This window comes from Macaca nemestrina, chromosome 3 (assembly GCF_043159975.1).
Source record: "Macaca nemestrina isolate mMacNem1 chromosome 3, mMacNem.hap1, whole genome shotgun sequence".
Taxonomy (NCBI): Eukaryota; Metazoa; Chordata; class Mammalia; order Primates; family Cercopithecidae; genus Macaca; species Macaca nemestrina.
This window is the reverse complement of record NC_092127.1, coordinates 20811375-20831262: the sequence shown is the minus strand read 5'-3', so window position 1 is coordinate 20831262 and position 19888 is coordinate 20811375. Positions and strand designations below refer to the sequence as shown.

At 38.6% G+C, this 19888-nt stretch overlaps 1 protein-coding gene across 10 annotated transcripts in view; it reads right to left on the bottom strand.

The window, feature by feature from the left end:
- The window catches only part of LOC105466708 (carbonyl reductase 4), a 176526-nt gene that overhangs the window by 98249 nt on the left and 58389 nt on the right, over positions 1-19888 (bottom strand). For 9 of the 10 annotated variants that reach the window (XR_011620834.1, XR_011620836.1, XR_011620832.1 and 6 more), the window contains exon 5: positions 5523-5636. The exons of the other annotated variant lie outside the window; for it this stretch is intronic. Coding sequence is in view for 1 of the 9 variants with exons in the window: in XM_071092854.1 (XP_070948955.1) it covers positions 5523-5636 (114 nt within the window). In the remaining 8 variants the exon portion in view is untranslated. The remainder of the gene's footprint in view (positions 1-5522; positions 5637-19888) is intronic. 10 annotated transcript variants of the gene reach the window in all.

The following is a 19888-nucleotide window of genomic DNA, read 5'->3' as shown; positions in this document are numbered from 1 at the left end:
AACCTCTATGCAAATAAACTAGTAAATCTAGAAGAAATGGATAAATTCCTGGACACATACACCCTCCCAAGACTAAACCAGGAAGAATAGACCAATAACAAGTTCTAAAATTGAGGCAGTAATTAATAGCCTACCAACCAAAAAAAGTCCAGGACTAGATGGATTCACAGCCGAATTCTACCAGAGGTACAAAGAGGAACTGGTACCATTCCTTCTGAAACTATTCCAAATAATAGAAAAAAAAAGAGAATCCTCCCTAACTCATTTTATGAGGCCAGCATCATCCTGATACCAAAACCTGATAGACAAAACAAAAAAAAAAAAAAGAAAGAAAGAAAATTTCAGGCCAATATCCCGGATGAACATCGATGCAAAAATCCTCAGTAAAATACTGGCAAACTGAATCCAGCAGCACATCAAAAAGCTTATCTACCACGATCAAGTCAGCTTCATCCCTGGGATGCAAGGCTGGTTCAACATACACAAATCAATAAATGTAATCCATCACATAAACAGAATCAGTGACAAAAACCACATGAATCTCTCAATAGATGCAAAAAAGGCCTTCGGCAAAATTCAACACCCCTTCATGCCAAACACTCTCAATAAACTAGGTAGTGATAGAATGTATCTCAAAATAATAAGAGCTATTCATGACAAACCCACAGCCAATATCATACTGAATGGGCAAAAGCTGGAAGCATTCCCTTTGAAAACCGGCACAAGAAAGGGATGCCCTCTCTCACCACTCCAATTCAACACAGTATTGGAAGTTCTGGACAGGGCAATCAGGCAAGAGAAAGAAATAAATGGTATTCAAATAGGAAGAGAGGAAGTCAAATTGTCTCTGTTTGCAGATGACATGATTGTATATTTAGAAAACCCCATCATCTCAGCCCAAAATCTTCTTAAGCTGTAAGCAACTTCAGCAAAGTCTCAGGATACAAAATCAATGTGCAAAAATCACAAGCATTACTATACACCAATAATAGAGAGCCAAGACATGAGTGAAAGTGAACTCCCATTTGCAATTGCGGTAAAGAGAATAAAATACCTAGGAATCCAACTTACAAGGGATGTGAAGGACCTCTTCAAGGAGAACTACAAATCACTGCTCAAGGAAATAAGAGAGGATACAAACAAGTGGAAGAACATTCCATGCTCATGGATAGGAAGAATCAATATCATGAAAATGGCCACATTGCCCAAACTAATTTATAGATTCAATACTATTCCCATCAAGCTACCATTGACTTTCTTCACAAATTAGAAAAAAAACTACTTTAAATTTCACATGGGACCAAAAAAGAGCCCACATAGACAAGACAATCCTAAGCAAAAAGAATAAAGCTGGAGGCATCACACTACCTGACTTCAAACTATACTATAATGCTATAGTAATAAAAACAGTCTGGTACCAGTACCAAAACAGATATATAGACCAATGGAACAGAATGGAGGTCTCAGAAAATAACACCACATATCTACAACCATCTGATCTTTCACAAACCTGACTAAAACAAACAATGGGGAAAAGATTCCCTATTTAATAAATGGTGCTGGGAAAACTGGCTAGCCATATGCAGAAAACTGAAACTGGACCCCTTCCTTACACCTTATACAAAAATTAACTTAAGATGAATTAAAGACTGAAACGTAAGACCTAAAACCATAAAAACCCTAGAAGAAAACCTAGGCAATACATTCCGGACATAGGCATGGGCAAAGACTTCATGACTAAAATACCAAAAGCAATGGCAACAAAAGCCAAAATTGATAAATGGGCTCTAATTAAACTAAAGAGCTTCTGCACAGCAAAATAAACTATCATCAGAGTGAACAGGCAACCTACAGAATGGGAGAAAATCTTTGCAATCTACCCATCTGACAAAGGGCTAATATCCAGAATCTACAAAGAACTTAAACAAATTGACAAGAAAAAAAAAAACAACCCCATCAAAAAGTGGGTGAAGGATATGAACAGATACTTCTCAAAAGAAGATATTTATGCAGCCAACAAACATATATTTAAAAAGCTCATCATCATTGGTCATTAAAGAAATGCAAATCAAAACCACAATGAGATCTCATCTCATGCCAGTTAAAATGGTGATCATTAAAAGTCAGGAAACAACGGATGCTGGAGAAGATGTGGAGAAATAGGAACGCTTTTACACTGTTGGTGGGAGTGTAAATTAGTTCAACCATTGTGGAAGACAGTGTGGCGATTCCTCAAGGATCTAGAACCAGAAATACCATTTGACCCAGCAATCCCATTACTGGGCATATACCCAAAGGATTATAAATCATTCCACTATAAAGACACATGCACACGTATGTATATAGCAGCACTGTTCACAATAGCAAAGACTTGGAACCAACCCTAATGACCATCAATGATAGCTGGAAACCATCATTCTCAGCAAACTATCACAAGGACAGCAAACCAAATATGGCATGTTCTCACTCACAGGTGAGAGTTGAACAATGAGGACACAGGGCAGGGAACATTACACATCAGGGCCTGTCAGGGGGTGGGAACTGGGGAAGGGATAGCATTAGGAGAAATACCTAATGTAAATGACGGGTTGATGGGTGCAGCAAACCACCACGGCACATGTATACCTATGTAACAAACCTGCACGTTCTGTACATGTATCCCAGAATTTAAAGTATAATTTTAAAAAAATTTTTTAAAAGATCATACACCATGATCAAGTAGGATATATCCCAAGGATACAAAGATGGTCCAATATATGCAAATCAGTAAACATGATACATCACATCGACAAAATAAAGGGAAAAAACCATATGATCCTCTCAACAGATGCAGAAAAGGCATTTGGTAAAATTCAACATCCCTCTACACAAACATCAACTAAAAATCCATCAAATTCAACATCAAAATCCTAACTGAAAAATAAAAAAAGATATATACCCAATAATGGGACTGCTGGGTCAAATAGAATTTCTGGTTCCAGATCCTTGAGGAATCACCACGCTGTCTTGCACAATGGTTGAACTAATTTACACTCCCACCAACAGTATAAAAGCATTCCTATTTCTCCACAGCCTCCCCAGCATCTGTTGTTCCCTGACCTTTTAATAATGCCATTCCAAATGGCATGAGATAGTATCTCATTGGGGTTTTGATTTGCATTTCTCTAATGACCAGTGACGATGAGCTTTTTTATATATGTTCCTTGGCCACATAAATGTCTTCTTTTGAGAAGTGTCTGTTCATATTCTTCAAAGGATTATAAATCATTCTACTATAAAGACACATTCACATGTATGTTTACTGCAGCACTATTTACAATAGCAGAGAGTTGGGAACTAACCCAAATGCCCATAAATGATAGACTGGATAAAGAAAATGTGGCACATATATACCATAGAATACTATGCAGCCATAAAAAAGAATAAGTTCCTGTCCTTTGCAGGAACATGGATGAAGCTGGAAGTCATCATTCTCAGCAAACTAACACAGGAACAGAAAACCAAATACCACATGCTCTCACTCACAAGTGGGAGTTGAACAATAAGAACACATGGACACAGAGAAGGGAACATCACACACTGGGGCCTGTTGGGAGGTGGGGAGCAAGGGGAGGGACAGCATTAGAACAAATACCTAATGCATGCGGGGCTTAAAACCTAGATAACGGGTTGTTAGGTGCAGCAAACCACCATGGCACATGTATACCTATGTAACAAACCTGCACATTCTGCACATGTATCCCAGAACTTAAAGTACAATTTAAAAAAAAAAGAAAAAAAAGAAATTTTAAAATTCCACATTGAAATCTTAATTGAAAAAGAAAAAAATAATGGATCAAAGACCTAAATGTAGGACTCAAAATTACAAAACGACTAGAAAAAAAACATTGAGAAGGTGCTTCAGGACACTGGTCTAGAAAAAGATTTTATGAATAAGACCTCAAAAGCACAGGAAACTAAAGTAAAAATAAATATTATTATATCAAACCAAAAGCTTGTGCACGGCAAAGGAAATAATCAACAGAGTGAATAGACAACCCACACAATGGGAGAAAATATCTGCAAACTCTTCATCTGACAGGGTATTAATATCCAGAATATGCAAAGAATTCAAACATTTCAACAGCAAAAAAATTTTTACTAAAAAATAGGCAAGTGATCTGAACAGATATTTCACAAAAGAAGACATAGAAATGGCCAACAAATATATGAAAAAATTCTCAACATCACTAATCAAGGATATAAAAATCAAAACCATAATGAAATATCTTTTCATCCTAGTTAGAATGCCTATTAACAAAAAGAAAAAATAATAAGTTCTGGCAAGAATGTAGAGAAACAGGAACTCATACGCTGTTGGTGGGAATGTAGACTAGCACAGCCTCTATGGAGTACAGTATGGAGATTCCTCAAAAAACTACAAAGAGAACTACCATATATTTAGGCAATCCTACTAGTAGCATTTATCCAAAAGAAAGGAAATCAATGTATCAGAGATATCGGCACCCTACTGACAATTGTGCCACCTATAGGCCTGAAGGTCAAACTGCACAACCCAATACAAAGTCCAGGGACAAAGGGTACATACAGCACTGGAGAATGAGACAGGCCTCCTGAGACCTCTGCAATCCCAGCCCTGTAGAAGGTAGTGAGCCAACTCATATGCCTAATATATCACTACTACAACTGGCATTTGAGAAAGCCACCGCACAAAGGCTATCAATAACCAAGGAACTCACACAGGGTCCTTTCCACTGAAAGCACCCAGAAGCAAAGCCAAATGACCATACCCAACATACATTATAGTCATGCTTGAGAAAGCTAACTCAGCCATTAGTAAGTTGAGCAGAGCTCTAAAAGGTCCTCCATAACTTTTTACATCACACCCATCAAAATATGCCACGAGTGAACAACTTCAAGCCAAAGTATCAAAGAGAAGTTGAATATGTGAATGGGGAACTAAACAACCACTACACACTGGGCGCGGTGGCTCATGCCTGTAATTCCAACACTTTGGAAGGCTGAGATGGGTGGATCACCTGAGGTCAGGAGTTCGAGACCAGCTTGGCCAACATGGTGAAACCCCATCTCTATTAAAAATACAAAAATTAGCCGGGCATAGTGGCACGACCTGTAGTCCCAGCTACTCAGGAAGATGAGGTGGGAGGATCGCTTGAACCTGAGAGGTGGGGGCTGCAGTGAGCCAAGAGTGCACTACTGCACTCCAGCCTGGCTGAAAGAGGGAAATTCTGTCTCAAAACAAAATAAAACAAAACAAAACAAAAACAAAAAACAAAAAGCCTCTGATAATGCAACACCATTTTACAAGAATCTAATACAAAGTACTGAACAGGGAGACTCTAAAAGATTTCAAACAATCAAAGGGTAATAAATGCTTTTTAGCACTTTTTAAATTTGTAAAATGTTGACATTTCCCTTTTGAAAAAGTGTCTTCATTATTTCAGCAAGCACTAAAATACTTCTATTTTTATGAGTTCACTCATAAAGTTTTGAGTTTTTACCTGAGTGTAATGGCTCACACCTGTAATCCCAGCACTCTGGGGGGCCAAAGTGGGAGGATGGCTTAAGGCCAGGAGTCTGAGACCAGCCTAGACAATGCAGTGAGACCCCCATCTCTACAAAAAAAGAAAAAAAAAACATTAGCCAGGCATGGGTGTGGTGGTACTGCTGTAGTCCCAGCTATTCAGGAGGCTATGGCAGAAGGATTGCTTGAGCCCAGGAGTTTGAAGTTACAGTGAGCCATGATCACATCACTACACTCCCGCCTGGGAGACAAAGTAAGACCCTACTTCTAAAAAGAAAAGAAGAAAAGAAAAAAAAAAAGAGAGAGAGAGAAAAAAAAGAAAAAAGTTATGAGTTTACTCTCAATCTTAGTCTCGCAACCTTATTTTTCTCATGAGATCTTAAGTTCCTCAACCACAAGGGATAGTTTAATAATGAATTTAGAAAATATATACATTGCCGGGCGCGGTGGCTCACGCCTGTAATCCCAGCACTTTGGGAGGCCGAGGCGGGCGGATCACAAGGTCAGGAGATCGAGACCACGGTGAAACCCCGTCTCTACTAAAAAATTACAAAAAATTAGCCGGGCGCGGTTGTGGGCGCCTGTAGTCCCAGCTACTCGGGAGGCTGAGGCAGGAGAATGGCGTGAACCCGGGAGGTGGAGCTTGCAGTGAGTCGAGATCCGGCCACTGCACTCCAGCCTGGGCGACAGAGCGAGACTCCATCTCAAAAAAAAAAAAAAAGTAAGAAAATATATACATTTTCATAAACTGTATTTCTTCAAAAGAAAAGAACATGGAAGAATTTAATAGGAAAAAAAGTGTCAGAGATAATTCTTTTTGTGTTTATAAAGAATTGGACAAGATGATGTTTAATGCCAACATGCCTCTAAAGTGCAATGGAATTTATATGTATTCATTTATATTCCTATGTAGTCTAGTTCTCAATTGTTTGCTTACTGACCCTCATAAACACAGCCTGTCAAGCAAATAAAACCAGAAATATCAATCACAAACTTGTGCTGCTCAGAGCATGTGACATTTCAGGACTTCATTTGTAGCATGTGACATTTTGTTTTATTCATATTCTCTTCTGTATGTTAAAACTTTACCTAATTAAAGAGTTTGCCTACTTCACTAGAAATAACTGTGTTAGACAATAACCATGCTTTCAGGAAATTCCTTCTTTTGGGAAGTTTTAAGGTTAGCTCTTGTATAAAGCAGTCCTCCAAGTGTGACCTCCAGTCTATCAGGAACTTACTAGAAACGCAAATTCCTGAACGCTACCCCAAACCCACTGAATCAGGAACTCTGAGAGTGGAGCCCAGCACTCTGAATTTCAACAAGCTCTCCAGATGACTCTAATACACACCAAAGCTTAAGAACCACTGTCTTAGGAGGATCAGGTATCTTAATTCCCTCCCTGCTTAATTGATACTAAGGTCCGAATTTATCCGTTGTATTCTCAAGAACCTCAAAGAATCTCTATAAAGTTAGTACTAAATAATCTTCCTTCAGGAAAGACAGTGGTATTTGCACATGGTTCTTTACAGTTACTTGGTGAGAACAACAGACCAAGACAGTCTGTTCTCTACTAATGAGACTATCTTCAGGGTGCCTTAGGAACTTCATTTTTCTTGATCTGCTGAATTAGTGGTTACTGCTTCAGCAGAGGCAGCCTCACTTGATTTGTTCAGGTTCCCAAGAATGCTGGATAATATCACCAGAATCCTTCGCAATGTGAGAATTAGGATTATCTGATGGGAAAGGCAAAGCCTCTCTAAGGACATGCATTTATCCCATGAAAATAGTATACTACCACAAAATACAAATAAGTGCTAGAGAAACAACCATTTAAATGGCACTGCTGGGATTTCCAGTTAAAGGTAGTACCTTGAGCCCTACTATGTCCCCAAACAACAACACAACCTTAGACAGTTATGTGTTTATTTTTTAAAGGCATAAATCCAAAAGAACAAGAAAGAAGAGACAAATGCTAGAAAGCAGATGGGAGTTAGGCACTAACTTACAAGCAGACCCACAAAGCTGAATTTTGGCCAGAAATAGGAAAAAGTGAGAAACAACCAAACTTCCATGACAGAATTCCTAAAAGATGATAAAATTAGTTGATTTTGGTACTTCTGCAGTTGACAGGAGGGCAGTGCTAAAAATAGCAATTAGACTTCTCTCATCCTCTCCTATACCTTGCATGGGAGATGGAACCTTAAAATATAAGCTTCATTAGCTGAGAGATACCAGGAATAGTTTATTATAGACTACCATGCTGACAACTGAAGAATAAAATCAAACTTTACAGCTTTCTTCCCTCTTTGGGTTCCAGAATGCTGCTAGTTAGAAGACTGATGGTCAGGAATGTTGACAGTCAGCTTTCCAGACAGGAGAGTGTTCTCTGGAGAATCTGACCAGCTCGAGAGAAAAACAGCTATAACAATGGTTCTCAAAGTGTGGTCCAGGGACTCCTAAGATTCCCTCCTCTCAGAGCGTAAGCAAGGTCAAATCTATTTGCAAAATAATTCTACAATGTCATTTGCCTGTTTTACTCTAATTCTCTCAAAAGTTCAGAGTGGAGTTTTCAAATGCTGCACCATGTGTGATACTGTAAGATATTGAAAGCAGAAACAGATGTGGATCCAACTGTCTTTTATTAAGCTGACATTAAAATGATTCACAAAAATGTAAAGTAATGTCACTCTTCCAATATTTTACTTTAAAAAATAGAGTCATTTTTCATTAAAAAATACATTATCTATGTTAGCATATAATGGGTTTACTCTTGTATTTTTGATGAATAAATATTTTTAAATTCAGTTTTAATTTCTATTATAGTAAATACTGACAAATGTAATCCACATAAACAAAAGTTCTCTGTGGTCCTTAGTCATTTTTTAAGCACGTAAAAGGGTCCTGCGACCAAAACATTTGAGAACTGATGAGCTAAAGAAACTGATATTGGGGGTTCCACCAGTTAAAAAGTCTGTCCACACACACCATCCCACAGCGAAGACCACTACCAGCAATCCCAGCTATGCACATGGAGCTTTCAATCTGCTTTTAAAAATTACTTTAAAACACAGATACAGAAAGCCACATAAAACAAACATATACCTTAGCGATTTATTATAAGGCTAACAATCTTGAAATCCAGGTCAAGAAGTAAAACTTTGCCAGACACCTCAGAAGTCCCTCTACATGCCCCACAGATCTATAATTTAGTCGTGCCCCTGTCATGTTTTTTTTTTTTTAATTGGGATAAGATATACAACATAATATTTCGCATTTTAATCACTTTGAATGTACAGTTTGGTTTACCCATTTTAAAATTGAGTAAGTTTCTAAACTCTCTTTTAGTCTGAAAATTCCTTCTCATCACTTTCTTTTTCTTACAATTTATCTATCGATGAAAGCAGACTGCTTAGGCCAGTAGAGTGTTCTGCACCCTGGATTTTGCTGATTACTCACGGTGCAATTCCGTATGTTCCTCTGTCCTCGGTGTTTCTTTTCTTTTCTTTTTCCCCATAGGTTACTGGGGTACAGGTGGTGGTTGATTACATAAGTTCTTTAGTGGTGATTTGTGAGATTTTGGTGCAGCCATCACCCGAGCAGTATACACTGCACCCTATTTGTAATCTTTTATTCCTCACCCCCTCCCATCCTTCCCCCCAAGTCCCCTAAGTCCATTGTGGCATTCTTATGCCCTTGCGTCCTCATAGCTTAGCTCCCACATATCAGTAAGAACATATGATGTTTAGTTTTCCATTCCTGAGTTACTTCATTTAGAATAACAGTCTCATCTAGGTCGCTGTGAATGCTGTTAATTCATTCCTTTTTATAGCTAAGCAGTATTCCACCATACATATACATCACAGTTTCTTCATCCACTCATTGATTGACAGGCATTTGGGTTGGTTCCATGATTTTGCAATTGTGAATTATGCTGCTATAAATGTTCACGTAAGTATCTTTTTCAAATAATGACCTTTTTTCCTCTGGGTAGATATTCAGTAGTGGGATTGCCGGATCAGATGGTAATTCTACTTTTGTTCTTTAAGAAATCTCCACACTGTTTTCCATAGTGGTTGTACTAGTTTACATTCCCACCAGCAGTGTAGAAGTGTTCCCTGATCACCGCAGCCATGCTAACACCTACTGTTTTTTGATTTTTTGATTATGGCCATTCTTGCAGGAGTAAGGTGGTATCACATTGTGGTTTTGATTTGCATTTCCCTGATCATTAGTGATGTTGAGCATTTTTTCATATGTTTGTTGGCCATTTGTTTATCTTCTTTTGAAAACTGTCTATTCATGTCCTTAGCCCACTTTTTGATGGGATTGTTTGTTTTTATCTTAATGATTTGAGTTCATTGTAGATTCTGGATATTAGTCATTTGGCAGATGTATACATTGTGAAGATTTTCTCCCACTCTGTGGGTTGTCTGTTTACTCCACTGATTGTTCCTTTTGCCACGCAAAAGCTCTTTAGTTTAAGTCCCAGCTATTTATCTTTGTTTTTACTGCATTTGCTTTTGGGTTCTTGGTCATGAAATCCTTACCTAAGCCAATGTCTAGAAGAGTTTTTCCAATGTTATCTTCTAGAATTTTTATAGTTTCAGGTCTTATATTTAAGTCCTTAATCCATCTTGAGTTGCTTTGTGCATAAGGTGAGAGATGAGGATCCAGTTTCACTCTCCTACATGTGGCTAGCCAATTATCCCAGCACCATTTGTTGAAAAGGGTATCCCTTCCCCCACTTTATTTTTGTGTGCTTTGTCGAAGATCAGTTGGCTGTTAAGTATTTGGGTTTATTTCTGGGTTCTCTATTCTGTTCCATTGGTCTATGTGCCTGTTTTTATACCAGTACCATGCTGTTTTGGTGACCATGGCCTTATGGTATAGTTTGAAATCAGGTAGTGTGATGCCTCCAGATTTGCTCTTTTCACTTAGTCTTGCTTGGGCTATATGGGCAATTTTTTGGTTTCATAAGAATTTTAGAATTGTTTTTGCTAATTCTGTGAAGAATGATGGTGGTATTTTGATGGGGATTGCATTGTATTTGTGGATTGCTTTTGGCAGTATGGTTGGTCATTTTCACAATATTGATTCTACCCTTCCATGAGTATGGGATGTGTTTCCATTTGTTTGTGTCATCTATGATTTCTTTCAGCAGTGTTTTGTACTTTTCCTTGTAAAGGTCTTTAGCCTCCTTGGTTAGGTATATTCCAGAGTACTTAAATTTTTTGGCAGTTATTGTAAAAGGGGTTGAGTTCTTGATTTGATTCTCTGCTTGGTCGCTGTTGGTGTATAGAAGAGCAACTGATTTGTGTATGTTAATCTTGTATCCAGAAACTTAGTTGAATTCTTTTATCAGTTCTAGGAGCCTTCTGGAGGAGTCTTTAGGGTTTTTGAAGTAAACAATCGTATCTTCAGCAAAGTGACAGTTTGACTACTTCTTTACCGATTTGGATACCCTTTATTTCTTTCTCTTGTCTGATTGCTCTGGCTAGGATTTCCTGTACTATGTTGAAGAGGAGTGATGAGAGTGGGCATCCTTGTCTTGTTCCAGTTCTCAGAAGGAATGCTTTCAACTTTTCCCTGTTCAGTATTATGTTGGCTGTGGGTTTGTCATAGATGGCTTTCATTACATTGAGGTATTGTCCCTTGTATGCTGATTTTGCTGAGAGTTTTAATCATAAACGATGCTGGATTTTGTCGAATGCTTTTCCCACATCAATTGAGATAATCATTTGATGTTTGTTTTAAATTCTGTTTATGTGGTGTATCACATTTATTGACTTGCATATATTAAACCATCCCTGTATACCTGGTATGAGACCCACTTGATCATGGTAGATTGTCTTTTTGATACGTTGTTGGATTCGGTTAGCTAGTATTTTGCTAAGGATTTTAGCATCTATGTTCATCAGGGATATCGGTCTGTAGTTTTCTTTTTTGGTTATGTTCTCTTCTGGTTTCAGTATTAGGGTGATGCTGGCTTCATAGAATGAATTAGGGAGAGTTCCCTCTTTCTCTACCTTGTGGAATAGTGTCAAAAGGATTGGTACCAATTCTTCTTTGAATGTCCGGTAGAATTCTGCTGTCAATCTGTCTGGTCCTGGACGTTTTTTGTTGATAATTTTTAAATTACATTTTAATCTCACTGCTTGTTATTGGTCTGTTCAGGGTATCTAATTCTTCCTGATTTAAGCGAGGAGGTTTGTATTTTTCTAGGAGTTTATCCATCTCTTCTAGGTTTTCTAGTTTATGTGGGTAAAGGTGTTCATAGTAGCCTTGAATGATCTTTTGTATTTCTGTGCTGTCAGTTGTAATATCTCCCGTTTCGTTTCTTATTGAGGTTATTTGGATTTTCTCTCTTCTTTTCTTGGTTAATCTTCCTAATGGTCTATCAATTTTATTTATCTTTTCAAAGAACCAGCTTTTTGTTTCATTTATTTTTTGTATTTTTTGTTGTTGTTGTTTCAATTTTATTTAGTTCTGCTCTGATCTTGGTTATTTCCTTTCTTCTGCTGGCTTTGGGTTTGGTTTGTTCTTGTTTCTCTAGTTCCTTGAGGTGTGACCTTAGAACGTCTGCTATGCTCTGTTAGGCATTTAGGGCTATGAACTTTCCTCTTAGCACCACCTTTGCTGTATCCCAGAGGTTTTGATAGGTTGTGTTATTACTGTCATTCAGTTTGAAGAATTTTTAAATTTCCATCTTGATTTCATTTTTGACTCAAAAGCAGGTTATTTAATTTCCACGGTTTTGTAGGTTTCCCTTTAGGAGTTGATTTACAATTTTATTCCACTGTGGTCTGAGAGAGCGCTTGATATAATTTCAATTTTCTTGAATGTATTAAGGCTCGTTTTGTGGCCTATCATATGGTCTATCTTGGAAAAAATTCCACACGCTGCTGAATGGAAAGTGTCTCCAATTATTGGATGAAATGTTCTGTATATATCTATTAAGCCCATTTGTTCCAAGGTATAGTTTAAATCCATTGTTTCTTTGTTGACTTTCTGTCTTGATGAACTGTCTAGTGATGTCAGTGGAGTACTGACGTCTCCCACTATTACTCTGTTGCTTTGTATCTCATTTCTTAGTTAGTAATTGTTTTATAAATTTGGGAGGTCCAGTGTTAGACGCATATATGTTTAGGACTGTGATGTTTTCCTGTAGGACAAGGCCTTTTATCACTATATAATGTCCCTCTTGGTCTTTTTTAACTGCAGTTGCTTTAAAGTTCATTTTGTCTGACATAAGAATAGCTACCCCTGCTCGCTTTTGGTGCCTATTTCCATGAAATGCCTTTTTCCACACCTTTATTTTATGTGAGTCCTTATGTGTTAGGTGAGTGTCTTGAAGACAGCAGATAGTTGGTTGGTGAGTTCTTATCCATTCTGCAGTTCTGTATCTTTTTTTTTTTTTTTTTTTTTTTGAGATGGAGTTTTGCTCTGTCGCCAAGCTGGAGTGCAGTGGCGCAATCTTGGCTCACTGCAACCTCCACCTCCCAGGTTCAAGCAATTCTCCTGCCTCAGCCTCCTGAGTAGCTGGGATTACAGGCACCCGCCACCATGCCCAGCTATACTTTTAGTAGAGACAAGGTTTCACCAAGTTGGCCAGGATGGTCTCAATCTCTTGACCTCATGATCCACCTTCCTCAGTCTCCCAAACGTTGGGATTACAAGCGTGAGCCACTGCGCCCAGCCAGTTCTGTATCTTTTAAGTGGATCATTTAGGCTATTTATATTCAATGTTAGTACTGAGATGTGACATACCATTCCATTCATCATGCTATTTGTTGCCTGTGTACCTTGGTTTTTTATTTTTGCTTTTTAAATTATATTTTTGTTTTATAGGTCCTGTGAGATTTATGCTTTTAAAGAGGTTCTGTTTTGATGTGTTTCCAGGATTTGTTTCAAGATTTAGAGCTCCTTTTAGCAGTTCTTGTAGTGGTGGCTTTGTAGTAGCAAATTCTCTCAGCATTTGTTTCTCTGAAAAAGACTATCTTTCCCACATATATGATGCTTAGTTTCTCTGGATACAAAATTCTTGGCTGATAATTGTTTCGTTTGAGGAGGCTGAAGATAGGGCCCCAATCCCTTCTAACTTATAGGGTTTCTGCTAAGAAATCTGCTATTAGTCTGATAGGTTTTCCTTTAAAGTTTACCTAGTGCTTTTGTCTCACAGCTCTTAAGATTCTTTCCTTCATCTTAACTTTAGATAACCTGACAACAATGTGCCTACGTGATGATCTTTTCGTGATGAATTTCCCAGGTGTTCTTTGTGCTTCTTGTATTTGGATGTCTAGGTCTCTAGCAAGACTGGGGAAGTTTTCCTCAATTATTTCCCCAAATGTTTTCCAAATTTTTAGATTTCTCTTACTCCTCAGGAACACCAGTATTCTTAGGTTTGGTGGTTTAACATAATCACAGACTTCTTGAAGACTTCATTCATATTTTCTTATTCTTTTTTCTTTGTCTTTGTTGGATTGGGTTAATTCATAGACCTTGAGTTTGGACTCTGAATTTCTTTCTTCTACTTGTTCAATTCTATTGATTAGACTTTCCAGAGCATTTTGCATTTCTATAAGTGTGTCCAATATTTCCTGAAGTTTTGATTTTTTCTTTATGCTTATCTATTATCTTAAACATTTCTCCCTTCACTTCTTGTATCGTTTTTTGGATTTCCTTGCATTGGGCTTCGCCTTTCTCTGGTGCCTCCCTGATTAGCTTAATAACTAACCTCCTGAATGCTTTCTCAGGTAAATCAGAAATTCCTTCTTGGTTTGGATCCATTGCTGGTGACCTAGTGTGATTTTGGGGGGGGTGTTAAAAAGCCCTGTTTTGTCATATTAACAGAGCTGGTTTTCTAGTTCCTTCCCATTTGGGTAGGCTCTGTCAGAGGGAAGGTCTAGGGCTGAAGGCTGTTGTTCAGATTATTTTGTCCCACGGGGTGTTCCCTTGATGTAGTACTCTCCCCTTTTTCCTATGGATGTGGCTTCCTAAGAGCTGAGCTGCAGTGATTGTTCTCTCTCTTCCGGGTCTAGCCACCTAGCAAGTCTACCAGGCTTCAGGCTGGTGGGGGTTGTCTGCACAGAGTCCTGTGATATGAACTGTCTATGGGTCTCTCAGCCATGGATACCAGCACCTGTTCCAGTAGAGGTGGCAGGGGGGTGAAACGGATTCTGCGAGGATTCTTAGTTTTGGTGGTCTAATGTTCTATTTTTGTGCTGGTTGGCCTCCTGCCAGGAGGTGGCACTTTCCAGAGGGCATCAGCTGTGGTAGTATGGAGAGGAACTGGCAGTGGGCAGGGCCCTAGAAGTCCCAAGAGTACACACCCTTTGTCTTCAGCTACTAGGGAGGGTAGAGAAGGACCAGCAGGTGGGGGAAGGGCTAGGCATGTCTAAGCTCAGACTCTCCTTGGGTGGGTCTTGCTGCAGCTGCTGTGGGGGATGTGGGTGAGGTTCCCAGGCCAATGGAGTTGTGTACCTGGGAGGATTATGGCTGCCTCTGCTGAATCCTGCAGATTGTCAGGGAAGTGAGGGAAAGCCAGCAGTCACAGGCCTCACCTAGCTCCCATACCAGTCGAAAGGCTGGTCTTACTCCCACGTGCCCCCACAAAAGCACCGAATCTGTTTCTGTTTCCAAACAGTGGGCAAGCAGGGTTGTGTCCTCAGTATTTCTATTTCCTACAAATTGACAGCTGGATCCAGAGGTAAACAGTAGATTTAGAGGCTTAATAAAATCTGGGTTCACTCTGATCAACATTGTTTTTTTTTGGAGACAGGGTCTCATTCCGTTGCCTGTGCAGTGGCACAATCACAATCACAGCTCACTGCAGCCTCTCAATGTCCCCAGACCAAGCAATCCTCCTATATCAGCCTCCCAAGTAGCTGTGACCACAGCGTGCACCATCTGCCAAGCCTATTTATTTATTTATTTATTTATTTATTTATTTATTTATTTTTTGTAGAGACAGGATCTTCCTGTGTCGCCCAGGTTGGTCTCGAACTCCTGGGCTCAAGTGATGCTCCTGCCTCAGCCTCCCAAAGTGCTGGGATTATAGGCGTGAGCCACCATGCCCAGCCCAATCTGCTTGTTAACACTCCACTGTTAAGCATAAGAAGATAGCCAAGGATTGCCAAACATTTTAAGACAGTATCTAACATGATAGGGATCTAAATAATACAGAAGCTTGGAAAGTTAGAGCACATAGAGAAGAAAACTTCTATTATTAATTTGTCCAAGCTCAAAGAAATAACAGAAGACACTGCATCCAGGAAACAAGCACAGGATGCTATAAATAAGAAATATTTAGAAAAGGAACTCTCAGAAAGTAAAAAAATAAGTAGCTAAAATTAAAGACTCAAATATAGTTTGAAGATAAAACTGGGGAAATCTCCCAGAAAGTAGTACCAAAAAGAGAGAAAGAGAGATTTATGGAATCCACCAACAGGTGAGAAAAGACCTAAATCAAAGCCTACCACAATAAAATGTTATAACAATGAAAGTAAAGAAAATGTCCTGAGCACTTTCAGAGGCAAAAAAAAACACACACACACACACAAATAAAATACATTTTATTTAAAACTTCTTAAGCACAACACTGAAAGACTTAAGACAATGAAACAATTCTTTCAAAATTCTGAGGAAAATGTTTCCAGTCTAGTATCCTGTCTTAGTCCATTTCCTGCTATTATAACAGAATACCACAAACTGGGTAATTTATAAAGAAAAGAGATTTATTTGCTTCATGGTTCTGAAGGCTGAGACATGGTACCAGCATCTGCTTAGCCATCTGGTGAGGGCCTTCTTTTTGCATCATCCCATAGCAGAAAGCAGAAAGGCAAGCAAACTCCACCGTCATAACCTAATCAGCTCTTAAAAGTACCACCTCTAATACTATCACAATGGCAATTAAATTTCAACATGAGTTTTGGAGGGGGTACTTAAACCACAGCATATTCTACACTCAGTCAATTCAGCTACGGGAAATTAAAACATCTGCAAATACTAAAGGTCTCAAATATTTTGTCTCCCAAACACATTTTCTCAGAAAGTTACTTGAAGATTTACTCCACCAAATGAAGTCATAAACCAAGAAAAGGAAGACATGAGATCCATGGAAGAGAGGATCCAACGTATTAGAGAGGCAAAGAAAACCCACAAGATGACACTGTCTCTGAACAATAGCTATGTAGCAGAAAACAATCAGTCAAGATTGGAACAGATCAGAAGTCTCCAGGAAATATTTATTCAAGATATGAAAATGATAAATTACTCAATGTTTCTGAATATACGAACAGGATATTTATACAACTGAGAATGGTTTGGAATTAATGAATTAGTGTTGAGAATGCAGATAACTAATTAAATGAACAAGAAATAGAATTATCAATTCCAGGAAAAACAAAATACTGTGCAGGCAAGGAAAAGTAACTATCAAATCCTACATAGTTTAGCTGTGAATTATATTTATGTAATTGTCATAATGTAGTTAATGATTATGATATAACTATATTGGAGGATGGCAGGATGGGAAGTATGCTTGCATATACCAATGTAAGGTGCTGGTCAAAGAGAGGTAAATCCTCCTCTTCCTTAGTAAGAAGTCAATAGATGAGGCCTAATTCTGAAAAATCAAGAAATATGGTAATTAGAAATAAGGGGGCTAATACCAAATGAATCAAAGATTAAAGTGATTCTCTTTGAGAAATAGGAAATGACTCTCCAAATAATGTATAACTGATAAACAGAAAAACTAAACTTAAACAAACACTAAACTATTAGGTTGGTGCGAAAGTAACGGTGGTTTTTGCGATTAAAAGTAATAGTATTGCTGCAGCTATGGATAGTAGACACTCTTTCAAAGACAGCTGAACATATTTTATGCTACTATAGTTTTCTCTTTAATTGCTTTCAGGTTGTAGCTTAGGTGACATTTCTCACTCACAAGAATGATAAACTATATTCACAGTTGTGGAAAACTGGAAAGCAAAGCAGGATTACTATGCAAGGTAGCACTCCAAAGTATCCTATAGGAATATATCCCCATCCCTAGCTCCAGCCTGCCTCAACTATGGATCAAAGATTAAGGGCTGGGAAAACTAGCTTTAGAACTGACATCAGGTGCCTATGTCAAAAGATTGGTCAGGACAGACCATGGAATATGGGCCTAGAGCACAGAAGCTGCCAGTTATGGAGTAGCAATGGCCACAAGGGATTAATCTGAGCTCAATACAACTTGACCACAGAGAAAGGTGAGATTGGGTCAGACCCTAGTACCATGGGAAAATTACACGGTTGCTTGGCAGCTCCTTAATAACCTATGGGCACAAATATTTACTTCCTTTTTATTATTATCATTATTATTATTATTATTATACTTTAAGTTCTAGGGTACATGTGCATAACGTGCAGGTTTGTTACATATGTATACATGTGCCATGTTGGTGTGCTGCACCCATCAACTCGTCATTTACATCAGGTATAACTCCCAATGGAATCCCTCCGCGCCCCCCACCCCACAATAGGCACTGGTGTGTGATGTTCCCCTTCCCAAGTCCAAGTGATCTCGTTGTTCAGTTCCCACCTATGAGTGAGAGCACGCGGTGTTCAGTTTTCTGTTCTTGCGATAGTTTGCTGAGAATGACGGTTTCCAGCTGCATCCATGTCCCTACAAAGGACACAAACTCATCCTTTGTTATGGCTGCATAGTATTCCATGGTGTATATGTGCCACATTTTCTTAATCCAGTCTGTCACTGACGGACATTTGGGTTGATTCCAAGTCTTTGCTATTGTGAATACTGCCACAATGAACATACGTGTGCATGTGTCTTTATAGCAGCATGATTTATAATCCTTTGGGTATATACCCAGTAATGGGATGGCTGGGTCATATGGTACTTCTAGTTAGATCCTTGAGAAATCGCCATACTGTTTTCCATAATGGTTGAACTAGTTTACAATCCCACCAACAGTGTAAAAGTGTTCCTATTTCTCCATATCCTCTCCAGCACCTGTTGTTTCCTGACTTTTTTATGATTGCCATGCTAACTGGTGTGAGATGGTATCTCATTGTGGTTTTGATTTGCATTTCTCTGATGGCCAGTGATGACGAGCATTTTTCCATGTGTCTGTTTGCTGTATGCATGTCTTCTTTTGAGAAATGTCTGTTCATATCCTTTGCCCACTTTTTGATGGGGTTGTTTTTTTCTTGTAAATTTGTTTGAGCTCTTTGTAGGTTCTGGATATTAGCCCTTTGTCAGATGAGTAGATTGCAAAAATTTTCTCCCATTCTGTAGGTTGCCTGTTCACTCTGATGGTAGTTTCTTTTGCTGTGCAGAAGCTCTTTAGTTTAATTAGATCACATTTGTCAATTTTGGCTTTTGTTGCCATTGCTTTTGGTGTTTTAGACATGAAGTCCTTGCCCATGCCTATGTCCTGAATGGTATTACCTAGGTTTTCTTCTAGGATTTTTATGGTATAGGTCTAACATTTAAGTCTCTAATCCATCTTGAATTAATTTTTGTATAAGGAGTAAGGAAAGGATCCAGTTTCAGCTTTCTACATGTGGCTAGCCAATTTTCCCAGCACCGTTTCTTAAATAGGGAATCCTTTCCCCATTTCTTGTTTTTCTCAGGTTTGTCAAAGATCAGATGGCTGTAGATGTGTGGTATTATTTCTGAGGACTCTGTTCTGTTCCATTGGTCTATATCTCTGTTTTGGTACCAGTACCATGCTGTTTTGGTTACTGTAGCCTTGTAGTATAGCTGGAAGTCAGGTAGCGTGATGCCTCCAGCTTTGTTCTTTTGACTTAGGATTGTCTTGGCAATGCGGGCTTTTTTTTGGTTCCATATGAACTTTAAAGCAGGTTTTTCCAATTCTGTGAAGAAACTCATTGGTAGCTTGATGGGGATGGAATTGAATCTACAAATTACCTTGGGCAGTATGGCCATTTTCACAATATTGATTCTTCCTATCCATGAACATGGTATGTTCTTCCATTTGTTTGGGTCCTCTTTTATTTCACTGAGCAGTGGTTTGTAGTTCTCCTTGAAGAGGTCCTTTACATCCCTTGTAAGTTGAATTCCTAGGTATTTTATTCTCTTTGAAGCAATTGTGAATGGAAGTTCATTCATGATTTGGCTCTCTGTTTGTCTGTTATTGGTGTATAAGAATGCTTGTGATTTTTGCACATTAATTTTGCATCCTGAGACTTTGCTGAAGTTGCTTATCAGCTTAAGGAGATTTGGAGCTGAGATGATGGGGTTTTCTAAATATATAATCATGTCATCTGCAAACAGGGACAATTTGACTTCTTCTTTTCCTAACTGAATACCCTTTATT